The sequence below is a fragment of the Salmo salar genome, chromosome ssa04 (assembly GCF_905237065.1).
Source record: "Salmo salar chromosome ssa04, Ssal_v3.1, whole genome shotgun sequence".
In the NCBI taxonomy this organism is placed as follows: Eukaryota; Metazoa; Chordata; class Actinopteri; order Salmoniformes; family Salmonidae; genus Salmo; species Salmo salar.
This window is the reverse complement of record NC_059445.1, coordinates 29,340,008-29,361,296: the sequence shown is the minus strand read 5'-3', so window position 1 is coordinate 29,361,296 and position 21,289 is coordinate 29,340,008. Positions and strand designations below refer to the sequence as shown.

General features: G+C 42.7%; 1 protein-coding gene across 2 annotated transcripts in view; it reads left to right on the top strand.

Annotated features, from left to right (window-relative positions):
* LOC106602720 (storkhead-box protein 2) overlaps positions 1–21,289 on the top strand; it is a 63,810-nt gene that overhangs the window by 5,416 nt on the left and 37,105 nt on the right. Inside the window, exon 1 of one of the 2 annotated variants that reach the window (XM_014195534.2) lies at positions 12,649–14,063. The exons of the other annotated variant lie outside the window; for it this stretch is intronic. Coding sequence (XP_014051009.1) covers positions 13,880–14,063 — 184 coding nt within the window. The 5' untranslated portion in view covers positions 12,649–13,879. Of the gene's footprint in view, positions 1–12,648; positions 14,064–21,289 lie in introns of those variants that run through there. 2 annotated transcript variants of the gene reach the window in all.

The following is a 21,289-nucleotide window of genomic DNA, read 5'->3' as shown; positions in this document are numbered from 1 at the left end:
TATTTTTTACTTAAGTACTTTACACCACTGGTATTTCTATCTGATTCTACTGCTTGCATCAGTTACCAGATGTGGAATAGAGTTCAATGTAGTCATGGCTTGGGGATTGTGAAGAGAACTCTGGTGGCATGTCTTGTGGGGTATGCATCATGGCTTTCATGGTGGTAAATACAGTAGACATCACTCCCAGGTCCCTTAGTTACCTCACAAGGGCAGCACTCATAACCACATAACTTAATTTGAAGTTACTTTGAAATTATTTGTGCATGCAATTTTTTAAATAATATCAACAAATTGGGTTTTTAAACAGACATTTAAAGTCAATTGAACACTAGTGTTGACAATGGGTTTCTAAAATATCTGGAGAAAGTACTCAACAAAAAAGACAGAGATGAATACATTTTTCTCTGCTTTAATCCATTGTTATGATGAGCAGGTTACAGGTGACATACATTTTGATGTCAAGCTGATGTCTTCCTCAGAGTGACCCAACACTTGCACTCAACTCCTATTTAGAGCCTAGTGTCCTATTGAGACACAACAACGTGAAAATAAACACAAGGTTTGGAGAAAGTGTGGGCAATCTTACCCTGTGAGGGGCCGATGTGTGGGCAGGCTTTTGCTCCAGCCAAGCAATAGCACCTGATTCTACTAATCTAAGTTTTAATGGAAGACGATGAGCCTTCTTGGAATTCAGTGATTCATTGGAGGATTTGTAGAATCAGGTGTGTTACTGCAGGGTAGACCAAAAACCTGCACCCACAGAATTGCCCACACCAAATCTATAGCGATCTATACAGTAGTGATGTGTGACATCTTGGAGTAGGCTTAGTTTCTCAGAGATGTAGTACCTTATGCTTCATGACATGTCGGCTTGCCCCCTGAGGTCAATGTGGAAACTGTGAGAATTATTTTTAAATAAAGCTGTTGGAATTATGCTTTTAATTCGTAAGGCTTTCTCAATCCCCTAACCTGTTTCTACTTGAACGTTCACTGTAGATTTGAAATACAAAATTACAGACCTGTAAATAATAGTCCACATCCTGGATGTCTCTGATGTGTGATGGAAAGTTTTCTGTATTTACCCTCATTAGAACACTTCCTTCACTATGATTATGCCAGCAAATGGGGATACTCAGAAAACTAAAAGTACTGCATTTGGAAATGTTTTTTAGTACATGTTTAAAGCGTTTTTTGTGTGGATGTTTGTTTGGAATATAAACTTTGGCAAAAGTTTCTGCACTTGTCGTGGCACCAAAATGTGTTGAATTGTAATTGTTGCCTGCCCAGGCAGCCTACATTGACAAAGCCATAGAGGGAAGTTCATACTGCAGCTGCACTGACCTCATTGGCCGATATCAAGTAGCAGTAGCTCTGCAGATGTGGTTGCACATTGAATTAAGCATAATAAATAGTATTTGTTTTCTCACACACACGTACTTACTCTTTTCAATTTTGGCCCAAACGGGAAGTTGGTCCCTAGCCTAATGCTGACCATATTTTGACCTATAGTGCATGTTTCCCATACACCGGTTCCATAGAAGTCTAGAAATTCTCCATTGTACATGCTTCTTAGTCCAGGACAAGGTTTAATCTGTGTCTCGTCAACTGGACAGATTAAGTTTAGTCCAGGACTAAAAAGCATTCTGAATGGAGAATCTCTGTCTGGGAAACCGGCCCCTTAGGCTTTTCATTTAGCAGGGTGAGATTGCTAGTATTGCATTTTGTCGCTGCAGTCACCTTGCGTAAAACCTGAAGATAATTATTGATGAATTACCCCAGCCGAATGGCGAGTTTTCTTGTCTTGTTACTATTTATTATACATAATTGGTTTAGCAGTATTAGGAGCTGATTTGTAATTAGGCATATAATATAATTATTCATGCATGTATCTTTAACCGTCTGTCCACTTGGTTTATTAACCAAGGAGAACTCTATCTTGTTAGTGAATTTTTAGATTTTATTTTTAATTAACATGCCTCTTGCTGTGGGCTTTTGGTCTCTATTGCTGTAGAAAAAGAAAGGCGAGGAATAAAGGCCCAGTGCACAATGTTTCTTTTAAGACCTCTTCTAACACTGTACTTCCGATTCGCCACCTAAGGGGATGACTCAACTAAGGGCATTCCTGCCCGGGTCATGTTCATTAAGGCAAAGCCCTGCAACAAGAGTTTCTTATATGGGAGAAGTTCAGGTAGTACCTTCATGTTTCACCCCCCCCCCCCCCTTGTTTTGTGCCTATTGAACACCGCCCGGGATGTATATATGCACTAGGAACCAAACGGAAGCCAAAATGGGGAGGGACCTAGCTGAATTTGTCCATTAAGAAACACATTTTCGTTGCAAAATGTTTTGCTACGGTGTGCACTAATGAATACACCCCTTTGGGTTTGGATAGCAGCCACCAGGGGGCACAACACCTGGTTGGATATGACCAGTGGCCCATCTTTTCAGTTCTGCATGACCAGATGCACATTTAAGAGCAAATACTAAAGGCACACCATGTAAGGTGGACCAACTATTAAAGAGTGGGCCTTACCACCAATCAAAATGTAAACATTGCAAATGCATCACACTACATTTTCACTTGCAAATAGTGCCTGATCTGTGCTCATTTAATGATATTCGTTTTTTTAACCAGCCAAGTCAGTTAAGACCAAATTCTTATTTTACAATGACGGCCTACCCCGGCCAAACCCTCCCCTAACCCGGACCAATTGTGCACTGCCCTATGGGACTCCCAATCAAAGCCGTTTGTGATACAGCCCATGAACAAACCAGGGTCTGTCGTGACGCCTCTAGCTCTGAGATGCTGTTCCTTAAACCGCTGCGCCACTTGAGCCCCAGACAGTTCATAGAAATATAACTTTTTGTTGTAATTTAATAGTCATCATCTGTTTACAAACTGTCCAAGTGCCATAAGACAACAAAAACAACTTTGGTTATCACCAGGTAAGAGAGCTGTACTAATTTATTAAGTCATATTCTTTAAACAACTGTAGAGGTTTACAGTGTTTCCTCAATTGAAATTACTGGACATTTTACAGACTATGGCTTTACACACACACACACACACACACACACACACACACACACACACACACACACACACACACACACACACACACACACACACCAATATAAAGAAATCCCAAATGCTTGCAAACTATGTATTTCATGTATTTAATAATGTTTGAAAGTACATTCCAAATACTCAACAAATGCTGTTTCAAATGAGTAATTACATGTAATTCAAATACAGCAGATATGTATTTGACCCATATCTGGCTCACTGGTGTGGAACTGAATTGATCTGAACTTGTCCCGGACCTGCTGTTTTCGATTCGCTCTCTCTACCACACCTGCTGTCTCTAACTCTGAATGATCGGCTATGAAAAGCCAACTGACATTTACTCCTGAGGTGCTGACCTGTTGCACCCTCTACAACCACTGTGATTATTATTATTTGACCCTGTTGGTCATCTATGAACGTTTGAACATCTTGGCCATGTACTGTTATAATCTCCACCCGGCACAGCCAGAAGAGGACTGTCAACCCCTCCGAGCCTGGTTCCTCTCTAGGTTTCTTCCTAGGTTCCTGCCTTTCTAGGGAGGTTTTCTTAGCCACCGTGCTTTGACATCTGCATTGCTTGCTGTTTGGGGTTTTAGGCTGGGTTTCTGTACAGCACTTTGTGACTTCGGCTGATGTAAAAGTGGCTTTATAAATACATTTGAACATTGTTGTACTCTACAATGCCCATTTCTCATACAGCCGCTTCAAAGTGTCAGTCTTTTGTATTGCTTTTCCTTGCGTCTGCTGTCTGCCTGTGCCTGGCTCTGTCTGTTTGTCGGTAGTCTGTTCTGTGTCTATAGCTCCAACAACAACTCTTGGCTCTTTTAAGGGATGGCACTCGGTAGCAGCTATGAGATCATCGGACTGGGTTGTCATGGCTACGAGCGCTGTTGCAGCGCGATTGAGAAATAAGATGGCTGGTGTGTTGCGTCTCCCTCCTCCTCCTCTCTTCCTCTCCTATTTTCTCTTTGGTATGAATGAACTTCAGCAAATTTTACACCGTCCCCTCCATCCCCCTCCCTCCCACACCTCCTCTTTCATCCCTCCCTCATTCCTCCATTTATAATTATGAGTCAGCAGGCTCTGCAGCAAGCAATGGCTGCCACGCTAGAGAGACAATGACTGGGGGCTCCATTGTGAGCTGGGGGCTGCGTTCACACTCAAAAGAGCCCTTTGATGGTCTTCAACAAAAACAAACGTGCTTTAAGGAAGGCTCAGTTTCTGGAGTGGTTGGCCAAGTTCTTTCTGGCCAATGCACAGTCGCAGTGTCAGTTTGTGGAAACTTATTGTTGCGGGCCATACAGATGTAGGATCTTACTTTAAGACAGTTTGCTAAAGCAGGAAAATAATCCTGAAGCAACAGGAAATGTGAATTATTATGTGGATTATTGTAGGGGTTTATACATTTTTCGTTATGGCAAATCAAGTCTGAAATGTCACAAAGTGGAAATTAAAAACTTTAAAAGCCTTTTAAAAACTCAAATATACTACAAGTTTGCATTTCCTACAAGAACTGGGTGTGAATAAGTATACAGTACCAGTCAAAGGTTTGGACACACCTACTCATTCAAGGGTTTTTCTTTATTTTTTACTATTTTCTACATTGTAGAATAATAGTGAAGACATCAAAACTATGAAATAACACACGCGGAATCATGTAGTAACAAAAAAGTGTTAAACTGCCTTAATGACAGTTTTGCACACTCTTGGCATTCCCTCAACCAGCTTCATGAGGTAGTCACCTGGAATGCATTTCAATTAACAGGTGTGCCTTGTTAAAAGTTAATTTGTGGAATTTCCTTCCTTCTTAATGCGTTTGAGCTGATCAGTTGTGTTGTGACAAGGTAGGGGTGGTATATAGAAGATAGCAGCCCTATTTGGTAAAAGACCAAGTCCATATTATGGCAAGAACATCTAAAATAAGCAAAGAGAAACAACAGTCCACCATTACTTTAAGACATAAAGGTCACTCAATCCGGAAAGTTTCTTTAAGTGCAGTCACAAAAACCATCAAGCGCTATGATGAAACTGGCTCTCATGAGGACCGCCACAGGAAAGGAAGACCCAGTTACCTCTGCTGCAGAGGATAAGTTCATTAGAGTTACCATCCTCAGAAATTGCAGCCCAAATAAATGCTTCACAGAGTTCAAGTAACGGACACATCTCAACATCAACTGTTCAGAGGAGACTGCGTGAATCAGGCCTTCATGGTCTAGTTGCTTCAAAGAAACCACTACTAAAGAACACCAATAAGAAGAAGAGACTTGCTTGGGCCAATAAACACGAGGAATGGACATTAGACTGGTGGAAATCTGTCCTTTGGTTTGATGAGTCTAAATGTGAGATTTTTGGTTCCAAAAGCAGTGTCTTTGTGAGACGCAGAGTAGGTGAACGGATGATCTTTGCATGTGCAGTTCCCACCGTGAAGCATGAAGGTGTGATGGTGTAGGGGTGTTTTGCTGGTGACATGTCTGTGATCTATTTTGAATTGAAGGCACATTTAACCACCATGGCTACCACAGCATTCTGCAGCGATATGCAATCCCATCTGGTTTGCTCTTAGTGGACTATCATTTGTTTTTCAACAGGACAATGACCCAACACACCTCCAGGCTGTGTAAGGGCTATTTGACCAAGAAGGCGAGTGATGGGTTCCCGAGTGGCGCAGCGATCTAAGGCACTGCGTCTCAGTGCAAGAGGCTTCACTATAGTACCTGGTTCGAATCCAGGCTGTATCATGTCTAGCTGTGATTGGGAGTCCCATAGGGCAGCATACAATTGGCCCAGTGTTGTCGGGGTTTGCCGGAGTAGGCTGTCATTGTAAATAAGAATTTGTTCTTAACTGACTTGCCAAGTTAAATAAAGGTTTTTAAAAAAGTGCTGCATCAGATGACCTGGCCTCCACAATCACCCGACCTCAACCCAATTGAGATGGTTTGGGATGAGTTGGACCGCAGAGTGAAGGAAAAGCAGTCAACAACAACTCCTTCAAGACTGTTGGAAAAGCATTCTGGGTGAAGCTGGTTGAGAGAATGCCAAGAGTGTGCTGCTTTGAAGAATCTAAAATATATTTTGATTTAACACTTTTTTGGTTACTACATGATCCCATGTGTGTTATTTCATAGTTTGATGTCTTCACTATTATTCTACAATGTAGAAATTAGTAAAAATAAAGAAGAATCCTTGAATGAGTAGGTGCGTCCAAACTTTTGATTGGTATTGTAGGTGGAATGTTAAGCTGTGACTGATCAATTTGTCTAACCCAAAACACGTTTGAAAGTGTGACAAAAGTGTCAATAGCTGTGCCTTTTAGGCATACTGTACAGTCAGTCATAGGGTTTTTTCTGTTGACATGGTGTCGCCACATGTTATAGTCTGCTGTGATGGCAGGAACCACGTAAAGTCATGTACTATCATTAGAGGGCAAAGTAAGCTACTGAGAGAAGGCTATGACCACACTCAAACGCATGAACACGGATAAAATCGTATTTGACGTACATCATTGTCCGTTTTTGTTCATCAAAAGTACAACTCAAATCAACTATTTGGCAACGGACTGTCAGACACAAAGTCCCAGTGTGCCGATGGCCTACAGGTACGACCACATTGAGATGCATGAACACGGATGAAATTGTATATGATGTACATTGTTGTCCGTTTTTGTCTGTCAGTCCATCTCTACTTTTTGGGGACCAGTTGCATACTTTAAGGCAAACATATTGTGCGACTATTTCATGGACAATCATCTCTGTTGACTTTCATCTGGCAACAGACAACTCACATTAAAAAACATTGGTTTAATCAGAATTTGCAGGCTCAGCATCTCAGTGTGGCCATACCATGAGAGAACTACTGCCGCTCTCATTGAAGCCACGGAGTTCAAGGCCGACCGCGGTACTGCAGGCTTTGTTAGCAGAAAACAGGATCAAATTGTATTTGTCACATGTGCCGAATACAACAGGTGTAGACCTTTCTTTCTTACACGCCCATAACCAACAATGCAGTTTTAAGAAAAATAAGTTAAGTAAAAAATAAAGTCATGGAGGGTGAGGGAGTCTCGAGGTTTTTACTTGCCTGAGGTACAGTATCTCATTATAAGCTGTAGACCACACTATCTACCTAGTGAGTTTTCATATGTATTTTACTTAGCTGTCTTACATACCACCACACTCAATGAGCTGTATACCGCCATAAGAAAACAGGAAAACGCTCATCCAGAGGCGGCGCTCCTAGTGGCCGGGGGCTTTAATGCAGTGAAACTTAAATCCGCTTTTCCTAATTTCTACCAGCATGTTAAATGTGCAACCAGAGGAAAAAAAACTTGCGACCACTGTTACTCCACACACAGAGACGCGTACAATGCTCTCCCTCACCCTCCATTTGGCAAATCTGACCATAATTCTATCCTCCTGATTCCTGCTGCAAAAACTAAAGCAGGAAGCACCAGTGACTCGGTCAATAAAGAAGTGGTCAGATGAAGCAGATGCTAAGCTAAAAGACTGTTTTGCTAGCACAGACTGGAATATGTTCCGGGATTATTCCAATGGCATTGAGGAGTACACCACATCAGTCACTGGCTTCATCAATAAGTGCATTGATGACATCGTCCTCACAGTGACTGTACGTACATACCCCAACCAGAAGCCATGGATTCGAGGCAAGTAACAATGAAACATGCATGTGAGAGCACCAGCTGTTCTGGATGACTGTGTGATCACGCTCTCTGCAGCCGATGTGAGTAAGACCTTTAAACGGGTCAACATTCACAAGGCCGCAGGGCCAGACGGATTATCAGGACGTGTACTCCGAGCATGCGCTGACCAACTGGCAAGGGTCTTCACTGACATTTTCAACCTGTCCCTGACTGAGTCTGTAATACCAACATGTTTCAAGCAGACCACCATCGTGTTCTTGGGCACAGGGACTAAGGTAACCTGCCGAAATGACTACTGACCCGTAGCACTCATGTCTGTAGCCATGACGTGCTTTGAAAGGCTGGTCATGTATCACATCAACACCATTATCCCAGAAGCCCTAGACCCACTCCAATGTGTATACTGCCCCAACAGATCCATAGATGATGCAATCTCTATTGCACTCCACACTGCCCTTTCCCACCTGGACAAAATGAACACCTATGTGAGAATGCTATTGATTGACTACAGCTCAGTTTTCAACACCCTAGTGCCCTCAAAGCTCATCACTAACACCTCCCGCTACAATTGTATCCTGGTCTTCCTGATGGGCCGCCCCCAGGTGGTAAGGGTAGGTAACAACACAACCATCATGCTGATCCTCAACACAGAGCCCCTCAGGGGTGCGTGCTCAATCCCCTCCTGTACTCCCTGCTCACTCATGACTGCACAGCCAGGCACACCTCTAACACCCTCACAAAGTTTTCCAATGACACAACAGTGGTAGGCCTGATCACCGACAATGACGAGACAGCCTATAGGGAGGAGGTCAAAGACCTGGCCGTGTGGTGCAAGGACAGCAACCTCTCCCTCAACGTGATCAAGACAAAGGAAATGATTGTGGACTACAGGTAAAGGAGGGCCGAGTACACCCCCATTCTCATCGACGGGGCTGTAATGGAGCAGGTTGAGAGCTTCAAGTTCCTTGGCGTCCACATCACCAACAAACTAACATGGTCCAAACACACCAAGACAGTCGTGAAGAGGGCACGACAACGCCTATTCCCTCTCAGGAGACTAAAAAGATTTGGCATGGGTCCTCAGATCCTCAAAGTTATACAGCTGCACCATCGAAAGCATCCTGATGGGTTGCTTCACTGCCTGGTATGGCAACTGCTCGGCCTCCGACCACAAGGTACTACAGAGGGTTGTGTGTACGGCCCAGTACATCACTGGGGCCAAGTTTCCTGCCATCCAGGACCTCTATACCAGGCGGTGTCAGAGGAAGGCCCTAAAAATGATCAAAGTCTCCAGCCACCCTAGTCATAGACTGTTCTCTCTGCTACCGTATGGCAAGCGGTACCGGAGAGCCGAGTCTAGGTCCAAGAGGCTTCTTAAACAGCTTCTACCCTCAAGCCATAAGACTCCTGAACAGCTAATCAAATGGCTACCCAAGACTATTTCCATTGCCCCCCCCCCCTTACATACTGCTGCTACTCTCTGTTATTATCTATGCATAGTCACGTTAATAATTCTACCTACATGTACATACTACCTCGACTAACCGGTGTCCCCGCACATTGACTCTGCACCAGTACCCCATGTATATAGCCTCACTATTGTTATTTTACTGCTGCTCTTTAATTATTTGTTACTTTTATTTCTTACATTTTTAAGGTATTTTTCTAAACTGCATTGTTGGTTAAGGGCTTGTAAGTAAGCATTTTACTGTAAGGTCTACACCTGTTGTGTTTGGCGCATGTGACAAATAAAAATTGATTTGATATCCAAAAGTGTGTTTATAGTTGGGGGCACAAGATAAATATCATATATAGTGTGCCTTTTAGCTACTGTATAACTAGCCTAAATATGGTTTAGTTTACTTACCCACAGAATAAGCATCGTTGCTAAAGATTCAGCTTTTTTCCTTTGAGGGTATCCTATGCTGTGGACATGCGGGAGGATGCAAATTGGCAAGAGCCAAAAACGGCAAGCTTGGCAGATTTGGTTACTGTTGATATCTGTTTCGGACAGATATGGTCTTGTTGTTTATAATAATAACAATATATTTTTGTTAAGGGACAGATAAAATTAAAACATTAACACATTGAATCATTAACATTCAGATGCATTGTACCATCATGCTTTAACTTGCACTAATTTAAATCCCATCGGTCCCTAGATGGGATTTAACATAGTAGAAAGGAAAGGAAAAAAATGGTGGAAAAGTTATGTCATCTTGCTGAATCTACATTAAAGGCCCAATGCAGCCAAAATTCAGTTTTCCTGAAACTAACACTGCACAAGTGTGGAACATTTTATCAGTGTTATTTCCTGATTGTTGCTGGTTGAAAATACAATCTACAACAGGTTTTGCATGGGTGGAGTTATGGCCTGCCTAGTGACATCACCAGGCGGTGTAAGTTAATAGACCAATAACAAAAATATTTCCAAACCTATCTGCCAATAAAAGCTAGTTTTCAGGTTACATATCCCTCCAATTTAGCCCCTCCAATTAGGTCACTCACTGTAAGGACCACTCCTAGACAGTCCAAGCTAAATTCTTGCTTGAGAAATTGTTTTTTTGTGTTTTTTGTCAATTTATTTTTGACAATGTTAATGGAAAAATATTACAGTAAGGCACTTAATTGTTACCCAGAAATGATTTGATATTGAGATAAAAACGTCTGAATGCCTTATGTGCCCCTGACATTTAGAAAGTTAAAACCAAATTCATGCATGTAATTTTGAGTTTGTTATTTTTTATTTTTTTGCATAAATAACATGATATTGGTTTTTCAACTGTGATTAAATGGAATCATGTTGCAGAAGTAGTCAAGAATAGTCAAGAGGTCACGCCATGACTCATGGAGGATGATGCCTGATAATAGCAACGTTACATTGAATTCGCCCCCCAAAAAGTTTAATCTAATTAGGTGTGTGTATGTGTGTGCGCGCGTGTGTGTGTGTAGAAGCCTCTCTGATCTCATTAATTTGTCTCTGCCATGGCCCGTATTAATTATTAACATCCTTGAAATACAAAAAAATGTCAATTTTGAGGGGAAAAGGATTTAACACCTTTGGCTCTGTACATACTCAAGTTGTACAAGTTGTACACCTTCCCTGTGGCTCAGTTGGTAGAGCATGGTGTTTGCAACGCCAGGGTTGTGGGTTTGATTCCCACGGTGTCCAGTACAATAAAAAATAAAATGCATGAAATGAAAATGAAATGTATGTATTCACTACTGTAAGTCGTTCTGGATAAGAGCGTCTGCTAAATGACTAAAATGTTAAATGTACAACACATCTGGCACAACTTTTGTGATACAACAGAGTTTGTCTGCATAAAACGAATTACACAAGTGTTGTGGAGACACTGCACAATTGTTGTGTGAACATTTTGTGTGCAGACAAACTCTCCATTGTATCACAACAATATCAGTTGTATCAAAAGCTTTGCATCAAGTAAGTTTTACATCAGTTGTTCAACCGGAGTGTGTATGGGGTCCGTGTGGGTTGGGGGAAGCTGCATATCATCATGCCTCTAATCCCTCTCATCTTCCCTGAAATTTTATTACATCTGGAAAACTCATGTAGACTTCAGGGGAACTCCCGACCCCAAGTATTACCTTTAAATCCTTGCCTTTTGGTCTATGATTATTTAAGCTACAGTAGAACCTCAAACCCTCAGAGCTAAGGACTGACTGGTCTACCAAACGTTGTTGAACTACAACATTTATTAAATACAAAGAAATTGGCTTCTGTAGGCTACATAAATGTAGATGAGGTATGATCGTGATGGGACACCTTTAAGTTGTCTTTAGTGGTGTCACTCACAAGTGGGAATAGGGGAAAGAAGTCCTAAGCATGACATTTGAAGGAAGAATCCCTGTTGTGTTTAAAACATTTTGTTTATTTAACTAGGAAAGTCAGTTAAGAACAAATTGTTATTTACAATGACGGCCTACCCCAGCAACGCTGGGCCAATTGTGCACTGCCCTATGGGACTCCCAATCACAGCCAGATGTGATGCAGCCGGGATTTGAACCAGGCACTGCAGTGACTCCTCTTGCATTGAGATGCAGTGTCTTAGACCACTGCACCACTCAGGAGCCCATCTAACAGTTGTAAGCCAAGTAAAACTATATGCGGTTTTGAATAGAAATAAGAAATGTGAAATCAATGTAAGTAGGGGCTCCCGAGTGGCGCAGCGGTCTAAGGCACTGCATCTCAGTGCTAGAAGCATCACTATAGACCCTGGTTTGATTTCAGGCGGTATCACAACCAGCTGTGATTGAGAGTCCCATAGGGTGGTGCACAATTGGCCCAGTGTAGTCTGGGGTAGGCTGGCATTGTAAAATAAGAATTTGTTCTTAACTGACTTGCCTAGTTAAATAAAGGTTAAATTAAAATAATATTGATGAAGCAAATCCTTGATGGTGTTTCTGTTGTATTATTTAATACAACATTGTTATACAGTGGTTATATAGAGGGGCTAATCATTTTAACCATTTCATCTAACAGCAGAGCTTTCATAGGCTGGGACAGAAGCTAGGGGCGGGGCCAAGCTTTGGGGGTTGTTCTGTTGCATGTAATGCAGGACAGTTCCCCAATTAGCATGGGACATGTCTCAAGAGGGTAGAGAGGGAGATGGTCTCATCATGCTTATCCTGCCCCCTTTCCTGCAGTGGCACTGCACAGCTGAGAGATAGAGAGTGATGGAGAGAAAGAGAGAGGGGGTTGGTTAAAAAAAACACTCAGCCAGAGGCTCTCATCATTAGTCCCTTAATAAATTGCTTGCAGGACACATGTGGCTGCTGCATTTTTGTGTGTGTGGATGTTATTTTCTTTCTTCTCCACTATACTTGTGTCCTCGGTCTCTCTCTCCCTCGCTCTCTCGCTTCCCCTACCCCTCCCCTTGTCTCAGTCACCCAGACACAGACACACGCATGCTCACGCAGAATCTCGCACAGTGGGCAGGCACGCACACACACACACCCTTTCTTGAGGTTCTGGGAGCAGTGGCAGCTGCGGTGGTTAGCGTTGAAAGACATTGGCCGTTGACTGGAGTTAGCTGCAGCCCTGTCGGTTGAATGAATGGATGCTCCAACGAGCCTTTTAGGATTGGATTCTCGTATTGGATTTTCACGAGAGAGGAGGAGGATATCTATTCTGGGATTTGTTTTATTTCTATGCGCTCCATTTTTTTTTCTCTCCCCACCCTTTCTTGGTGTGGTGTCGTCGAGGACAAGCGGGTCTTGCGCGGTGGATTTGGCCTCCGCTACACTCTGCAATCTATAGTTTTTCTGTGGAGGTCAGGGTAAAGGGCGCTATTCTTTCTCCTTTTTTCCTCAAAGAGGGGGCTCTTTTGTTTTCCGGGGCTCGGCCGAGCGAGCCCTATAGCTACCATGGTGAATTGAGCTATTGTGGAGAAGAGCCTCGACAGCTAAGCTGCCGATTCTCTGCCCCTCTCTTCCCCCTCCTCCACCAAAAAAAACTCCATTCACCTGAACCAACCCCCTTCCAACCTTCCTTTCCCACACCTCCATCTCTCCTCGCCATCCTCTCTCCTTGCCTCCCATGCCCCATTTCCTTCATCCTTACCCCTGCCATCCCCTCCCCTCCCGCAGCATAGCGGCTACGTAATGTGCCTCCCGACGCATGCGAACAGGGATGCTACAAATGGTGGTTTGGACTGATCGCTGACATAAAAAAAGGGTGATGCCTCGCGCAACCATCACCGCCTCCGCCGCAATGGATCAGCCTGGGAAAACGCAGCAGATGCCGATCCACCGCAGTCTGGATTGAGGGGCGGCTGTAGTAGTTTGCCTGTGAATGAGAAAAAGTGCGTGTGTGTGTGTGTGTGTGCAAGCGTGCACGCTGGTCCTCCATCATGTCTCTCGCCTGATCCCTTGCACCGGGCATCCCTGATGATTTTTTTTATTTAAGGTTTATTTAACTAGGCAAGTCAGTTAAGAACAAATTCTTATTTACAATGACGGCCTACCCCGGCCAAATCCGGGCGACGCTGGGCCAGTTGTGCGTCGCCATATGGGACTCCCAATCACGGCCGGATGTGATGCAGCCTGGTGTGGGGGAGGCACTAAGCCTCAGGTCGGCCTCCCCCCGAACACAGTAGTAGCCCCGTGGCAAGCCGCTTGCCCCTGGGGTCACTATGAAAAAGACCCGCAGCACCAATTTGCGGCGGGCCTGGCCCAGTTCGGACCTGTCCGAGCGGCTTCCGGAGCGCACCCGCTCCCGGAGCGAGAAGGACTTCCGTCTCCAGGAGAAACACCACCACACTCCCCCTCCTCCACCCCACATCTCACCAGGTCCCCCCCGGGGCTACCAAATGCCAGGTGAGTCTGACAGCACCCCCCACCACAACCACTACCATCCCTAATTCACCATCTTGTCAGATGTTGGCAAGCATGTGTGACATTGTACGTGAGGGTTATTAAGGTTTTGGTTTCTTCCAAGATCACATTTTTCCAAGGCTACTATTGGGTTTCTATGGATATGGAATATGTGATGACAAAGGGTTGAGTTTGTGAGTGTCTGTGTTCTGTAATGCTTGTGAAATAAAAAAGTTTAAGTGACATAGTAAAAGGGTAAAGACAATATTGGAATTGAATGGTCCCAGGCAAGGATATTGCATCATGGCGGTTGGTTATTTATTAATTAAAACAGTAATATTAGGATTTTAGTACAACCAAGGGCTGAAATGGTAAGCAATGGGATGTTGTTGGAGCTAAATCTTTGAAACCCTCCCATCACAGATTTTTCTTTCCCCTTGAATCATGGGTTGAGGTGTGAGTGATCTGCATATCCATATGGCATGCACATTTCTGTGAGATGCTTGTCCATCTGGTATTGTTGTGTGAAGTGTCAGATAGGACTGTGAAATGGGGTATAATCAATAATGTAGTTCATGGTCTATGTTTTTAATGACACCATGGTATGTTTTAAAGGGATATTTCACGTTGCTTTTGTTTAAACAGCCAATCTAAAAAAAAACATTTTCAGATGAAATAAATCTCCCCCGTTTAGCATATTTTAAATTTAATGTAGAAGTCATCTCAAAATAATTTGAAACCAAATCATTGTTGTGCAATACAATTCATTATAGAGATGTTTTGGGCATGAAATATAAACACATTCTAACCTTGGAGTTTGACTTTCATTGGTGTGACTTGTTTAAGTTGTGATGTTTCATCACAGACTAACTAGCTACATGACTGCTTGACAAGCTAGCTAATTTATTAGCCAACATCAGCGACCGATACTGAACAAAAATATAAACGCAACATGTAAAGTGTTGCTACCATGTTTCATGAGCTTAAATAAAAGATCCCAGAAATGTTCCAAAAAGCTTATTTCTTTCATATGTTGTGCACAAATTTGTTTACATCCCTGTTAGTGACCATTTCTCCTTTGCCAAGATAATCCATCCACCTGACAGGTGGGGAATATCAAGAAGCTGATTAAACAGCATGATCGTTACACAGGTGCACCTTGTGCTGGGGACAATAAATGTGCAGTTTTGTCACACAACACAATGCCACAGATGTCTCAAGTTTTGAGGAAGCATGCAATTGGCATGCTGAGTACATGAATGTCCACCAGAGCTTTTGCCAGAGAATTGAATGCTAATTTCTCTACCATAAGCTGCATCCAAGGTTGTTTTAGAGAATTTGGCAGTATGTCCAACCAGCCCCACAACCGCAGACCACATGTAACCATGCCAGCCCAAGAACTCCACATCTGGCTTCTTCACCTGCACAACTGATGAAACTGTGGGTTTGCACAACCAAATAATTTCTGCAGGGATTTCTAAGGGAAGCTCATCTGCATGCTCATCATCCTCACCAGGGTCTTGACCTAACTGCAGTTTGGCGTTGTAACTGACTTCAGTGGGAAAATGCTCACCTTCGATGGCCACTGGCACGCTGGAGAAGTGTATTCTTCACGGATGAATCCTGGTTTCAACTGTACTGGGGAGATGGCAGACAGCATGTATGGCATCGTGTGGGCGAGCAGTTCGCTGATGTCAGCGTTGCGAATAGAGTGCCCTGTGTTGCTGTGGGATTATGGTATGGGCAGGCATAAACTATGAACAATGAACACAATTGCATTTTATCGATGTCAATTTGAATGCACAGAGATACCATAACGAGATCCTGAGGCCCATTGTCGTGCCATTCATCCGCCACCATCACCTCATGTTTCAGCATGATAATTTACAGCCCCATGTTGCAAGGATCTGTACACAATTCCTGGAAGCTGAAAATGTCCCACTTCTTCCATGGTCTGTACAGTATACTCACCAGACATGTCACCCATTGAGCACGTTTGGGATGCTCTGGATAGATTACAACTGTACCCTATATGAATACTTCGTTCTTACCTTCCTTGAAGTAATCACAGACGTGAATTGGTTGGATCTGTGAAAGTAATAGGATGGTACCTTGCTTACAGCTACATTTGTGTGTATCTCCAGAAAACAAGGAAGGAAGGATGCATTTCTAAAGTATTCAAACAAGTTCCTGGTGGTTCCTGTCCACTAAGCAAAATATAGTTGACAATACAATAAAAAGGCGTCTTTGTCTGTCATTTAAGCCACGTTCATTTTCAGTTCTATGTGAAATAGTTTAAAATACAGTTGAAGTCGGAAGTTTACATACACCTTAGCCAAATACATTTAAACTCAGTTTTTCACAATTCCTGACATTTAATCCTAGTAAAAATTCCCTGTCTTAGGTCAGTTAGCATCACCACTTTATTTTAAGAATGTGAAATGTCAGAATAATAGTAGAGATAATTTCATATTTTATTTCTTTCATCACATTCCCAGTTGGTCAGAAGTTTACATGCACTCATTTAGTATTTGGTAGCATTTTCTTTAAATTGTTTAACTTGGGTCAAACATTTCCGGTAGCCTTCCACAAGCTTCCCACAATAAGTTGGGTGAATTTTGGCCCATTCCTCCTGACAGAGCTGGTGTAACTGAGTCAGGTTTGTAGGCCTCCTTGCTCGCACACGCTCTTTCTGTTCTGCCCACAAATTTTCTATAGGATTTGAGGTCAGGGCTTTGTGATGGCCACTCCAATACCTTGACGTTGTTGTCCTTAAGCCATTTTGCCACAACTTTGGAAGTATACTTGGGGTCATTGTCCATTTTATAGACCCATTTGCGACCAAGCTTTAACTTCGTGACTGATGTCTTGAGATGTTGCTTCAATATATCCACATAATTTGACCTCCTCATGATGCCATCCTCATGATGCCATCTATTTTGTGAAGTGCACCAGTCCCTCCTGCAGCAAGCACCCCCACAACATGATGCTGCCACCCCCGTGCTTCACGGTTGGGATGATGTTCTTCGGCTTGCAAGCGTCTCCCTTTTTCCTCCAAACATAACGATTATTATTATTATTATTATGGCCAAACAGTTCTATTTTTGTTTCATCAGACCAGAGGACATTTCTCCAAAAGTACGATCTTTGTCCCCATGCGTGGTCCCATGGTGTTTATACTTGCGTACTATTGTTTGTACAGATGAACGTGGTACCTTCAGGCGTTTGGAAATTGCTCCCAAGGATGAACCAGACTTGTGGAGGTCAACAATTTTTTTTCTGAGGTCTTGGCTGATTTCTTTTGATTTTCCCATGATGTCAAGCGAAGAGGCACTGAGTTTGATGGTAGGCCTTGAAATACATCCACAGGTACACCTCCAATTGACTCAAATGATGTCAATTAGCCTATCAGAAGCTTCTAAAGCCATGACATCATCTTCTGGAATTTTCCAAGCTGTTTAAAGGCACAGTGAACTTAGTGTATGTAAACTTCTGACCCACTCGAATTGTGATACAGTGAATTATAAGTGAAATAATCTGTCTGTAAACAATTGTTGGAAAAATTACTTGTGTCATGCACAAAGTAGATGTCCTAACCGACTTGCCAAACTATAGTTTGTTAACAAGATATTTGTGGAGTGGTTGAAAAACGAGTTTTAATGACGCCAACCTAAGTGTTGGTAAACTTCCGACTTCAACTGTACATATTTTGCGGACGTTATAACGACGACTCTGCCGGACTTCCTATGTAAGTGAACATTTAAAAATGTCAACTTTATTGAAGTATGGAATATTTATTATTGCACTTCTGTTAGCATTTTAAAAGATTCTGAACTGGCAGTAATTATGTTCAATGGGTCAAATCAAGGCCAGTCCATTTGGGACTAAATGGACCAAGCATTGATAACTATTTTTGGTCCAAATCAAGGCCAACCCAAAAATCAACGGCCCAATAAAGGCCAGGGTGGACCAACTTAGTTTCAACCATTTATCAATTTCCATGGACGTCCTGCGTCAGTCTGTATTCACTTGGTTGGTGTAGATGGGTGATCTGTAGAAACAGAAAGCCAAACCAGAAATTAGGTAGGCGAAAATAAGTCATTTTTAGGGATAAACTATGAATCTCATTGGATTGTACTTGAATAATTAATGACATGTAACAGGATGAATTTGAATAAGTGACATATGATAATCAGTCTTTACTCACAGAAATTTCGTAAGACTTACATTTTTAGAGAATCATAACTTTGACAGGGTTTCTCCACCCATCATCTGATTGTTGTTAGCTGATTCAGAATTTGAAAAGTACACAAAATCATAGAGGAAATAAGAACTATACTAGTCCCATTTTCTATGGGATCAAAGTGATTTACATTTGTGGAAAGTGATTTATTATTTGTGGATTGGTGAGTTTCATTTGCGAATACATTTGGCTTGATATTTTCACACACTCAATTAGTCTTATGTACAGGATTCACATGGTATACACCGTCCAACGGAATGCTTACTAGCAGGTTCTTTCTCATCAATGCAACAACAATAATAAAAGATAAGAATACAAACGTAAAGTAAATGGCTCAGGAGAATGGAAAACATTTTAAGTAGAAGTATAGTACAGGAAGGCACAATTTATAGCACAATATTTACACGTGTTTTGGGGATTAGGGGACAAGTGCTAAAAGTTTGCAGTATTTAGCAATAATAATACCAGTCTGGTAGCAGCAGTTGTGATGTGTGTATAGCATGAATGTGTGTGTGTGGGGGGGTGGGTGGGTGAGTGCATGTGTGCTAAGGTGCGGCGAGTCAGTGCAGGTGGTCAGTCCAGTTCAAGTGTTCAGCAGTCTGATGGCTTGTAGATAGAAACTGTCTCTGAGCTTGTTGGTGTCAGACCTCATGCTCCGATACCGTTTACCCGACGGTAAGGGAGTGAACAGCTCGTAGCTGGGGTGTGTGGGGTCCTTGATGCTGCGGGACTTTCTCAGGCACCGCTTCGAGTAGATGTCCTGGATGGGTGGAAGCACGGTCCCATTGATGTACATGGCCATCTTCACCACCCGCTGGAGGGCCTTGCAGTCATAGACAAAGCAATTCCCGTACCAGAACTTGATGCAACCGTTCAGGATGCTCTCGGTGGTGCAGTGGTAGTATTGGTAGTAGACCGGGAGTGGCATGCCAAATTTATTCAGCCTCCTTAGGAAGTAGAGGCGCTGTTGCGCCCTCTTGACAAGAGTGGTGGTGTTGTTGGTCCATGTCAAGTCCTCTGTGATGTGGACACAGAGGAACTTAAAACTGATGACTCTATCTACTACAGTCCCGTTGATGTGGATCGGCCCATGGTCCCTGCTTCCTGAGGTCAACAATCAACTCCTTTTTTTATGATGTTGAGGGAGAGGTTGTTGTCCTGGCACCACAATGCCAGTTCACTTACCACCTCCTTATAGGCTGACTTGTGGTTGTTGGCTATCAGGCCTACAACCGTGGTGTCATCAGCAAACTTGATGATGGAGTTGGTGTCGTGCAAAGCCACGCAGTTGTGGGTGAACAGGGAGTACAGCAGAGGGCTGAGGACACTCCCCTGGGGGGCCCCTGTGTTAACCTCTTACATCTAGACGTTCCGCTAGCGGAACACCTGCTCCAATATCCAATGATAGGAATGACAAATTCCTCAAAAATACAAAAACTTCAATTTTTCAAACATATGACTATTTCACAGCATTTTAAAGACAAGACTCTCCTTTATCTAACCACACTGTCCGATTTCAAAAAGGCTTTACAGCGAAAGCAAAACATTAGATTATGTCAGCAGAACACCAAGCCAGAAATAATCAGACACCCATTTTTCAAGCTAGCATATAATGTCACAAAAAACAAAACCACAGCTAAATGCAGCACTAACCTTTGATGATCTTCATCAGATGACAACCCTAGGACATTATGTTATACAATGCATGCATGTTTTGTTCAATCAAGTTCATATTTATATCAAAAACCAGCTTTTTACATTAGCATGTGACGTTCAGAACTAGCATACCCCCCGCAAACTTCCGGGGAATTTACTAAATTACTCACGATAAACGTTCACAAAAAACATAACAATTATTTTAAGAATTATAGATACAGAACTCCTCTATGCACTCGATATGTCCGATTTTAAAATAGCTTTTCGGTGAAAGCACATTTTGCAATATTCTCAGTAGATAGCCCAGCCATCACGGCTAGCCATTTAGACACCGACCAAGTTTAGCCCTGATCAAACTCCGATTTACTATTACAAAAGTTTCATTACCTTTGTTGTCTTCGTCAGAATGCACTCCCAGGACTGCTACTTCAATAACAAATGTTGGTTTGGTCCAAAATAATCCATCGTTATATCAGAATAGCGGCGTTTTGTTCGTGCGTTCCAGACACTATCCGAAATGGTAAAGAAGGGTCGTGCGCATGGCGCAATTCGTGACAAAAAAATTCTAAATATTCCATTACCGTACTTCGAAGCATGTCAACCGCTATTTAAAATCAATTTTTATGCCATTTTTCTCGTAGAAAAGCGATAATATTCCGACCGGGAATCTCCTTTTCGGCAAACAGAGGAAAAAATCACAAAGACGGGGGCGGGCAGGTCACGCGCCTAAGCCCACAGTCCCTTGATCGGCCACTTGAGAAAGGCGATAATGTGTTTCAGCCTGGGGCTGGGATGACGACATTCAGGTTTTTCCCGGGCTCTGAGCGCCTATGGACGACGTAGGAAGTGTCACGTTAGAGCAGAGATCCTTAGTAAAAGATAGAGATGGCAAAGAAGTTCCAGAAATGGTCAGACAGGCCACTTCCTGTAAAGGAATCTCTCAGGTTTTGACCTGCCATTTGAGTTCTGTTATACTCACAGACACCATTCAAACAGTTTTAGAAACTTTAGGGTGTTTTCTATCCATATATAATAAGTATATGCATATTCTAGTTACTGGGTAGGATTAGTAACCAGATTAAATCGGGTACGTTTTTTATCCAGCCGTGAAAATACTGCCCCCTAGCCATAAGAGGTTAACAAGTCACATTAAGTTGCATGAACTTACTCTGTGTGCAATAATAGTGTTTGACAAGATTCTTTTGAATGACTACCTCATCTCTGTACCCCACACATACAATTATATTAAGGTCCCTCAGTCGACCAGTGAATTTTGAACACAGATTCAACCACAAAGACCATGAAGGTTTTCCAACGCCTCACATAGAAC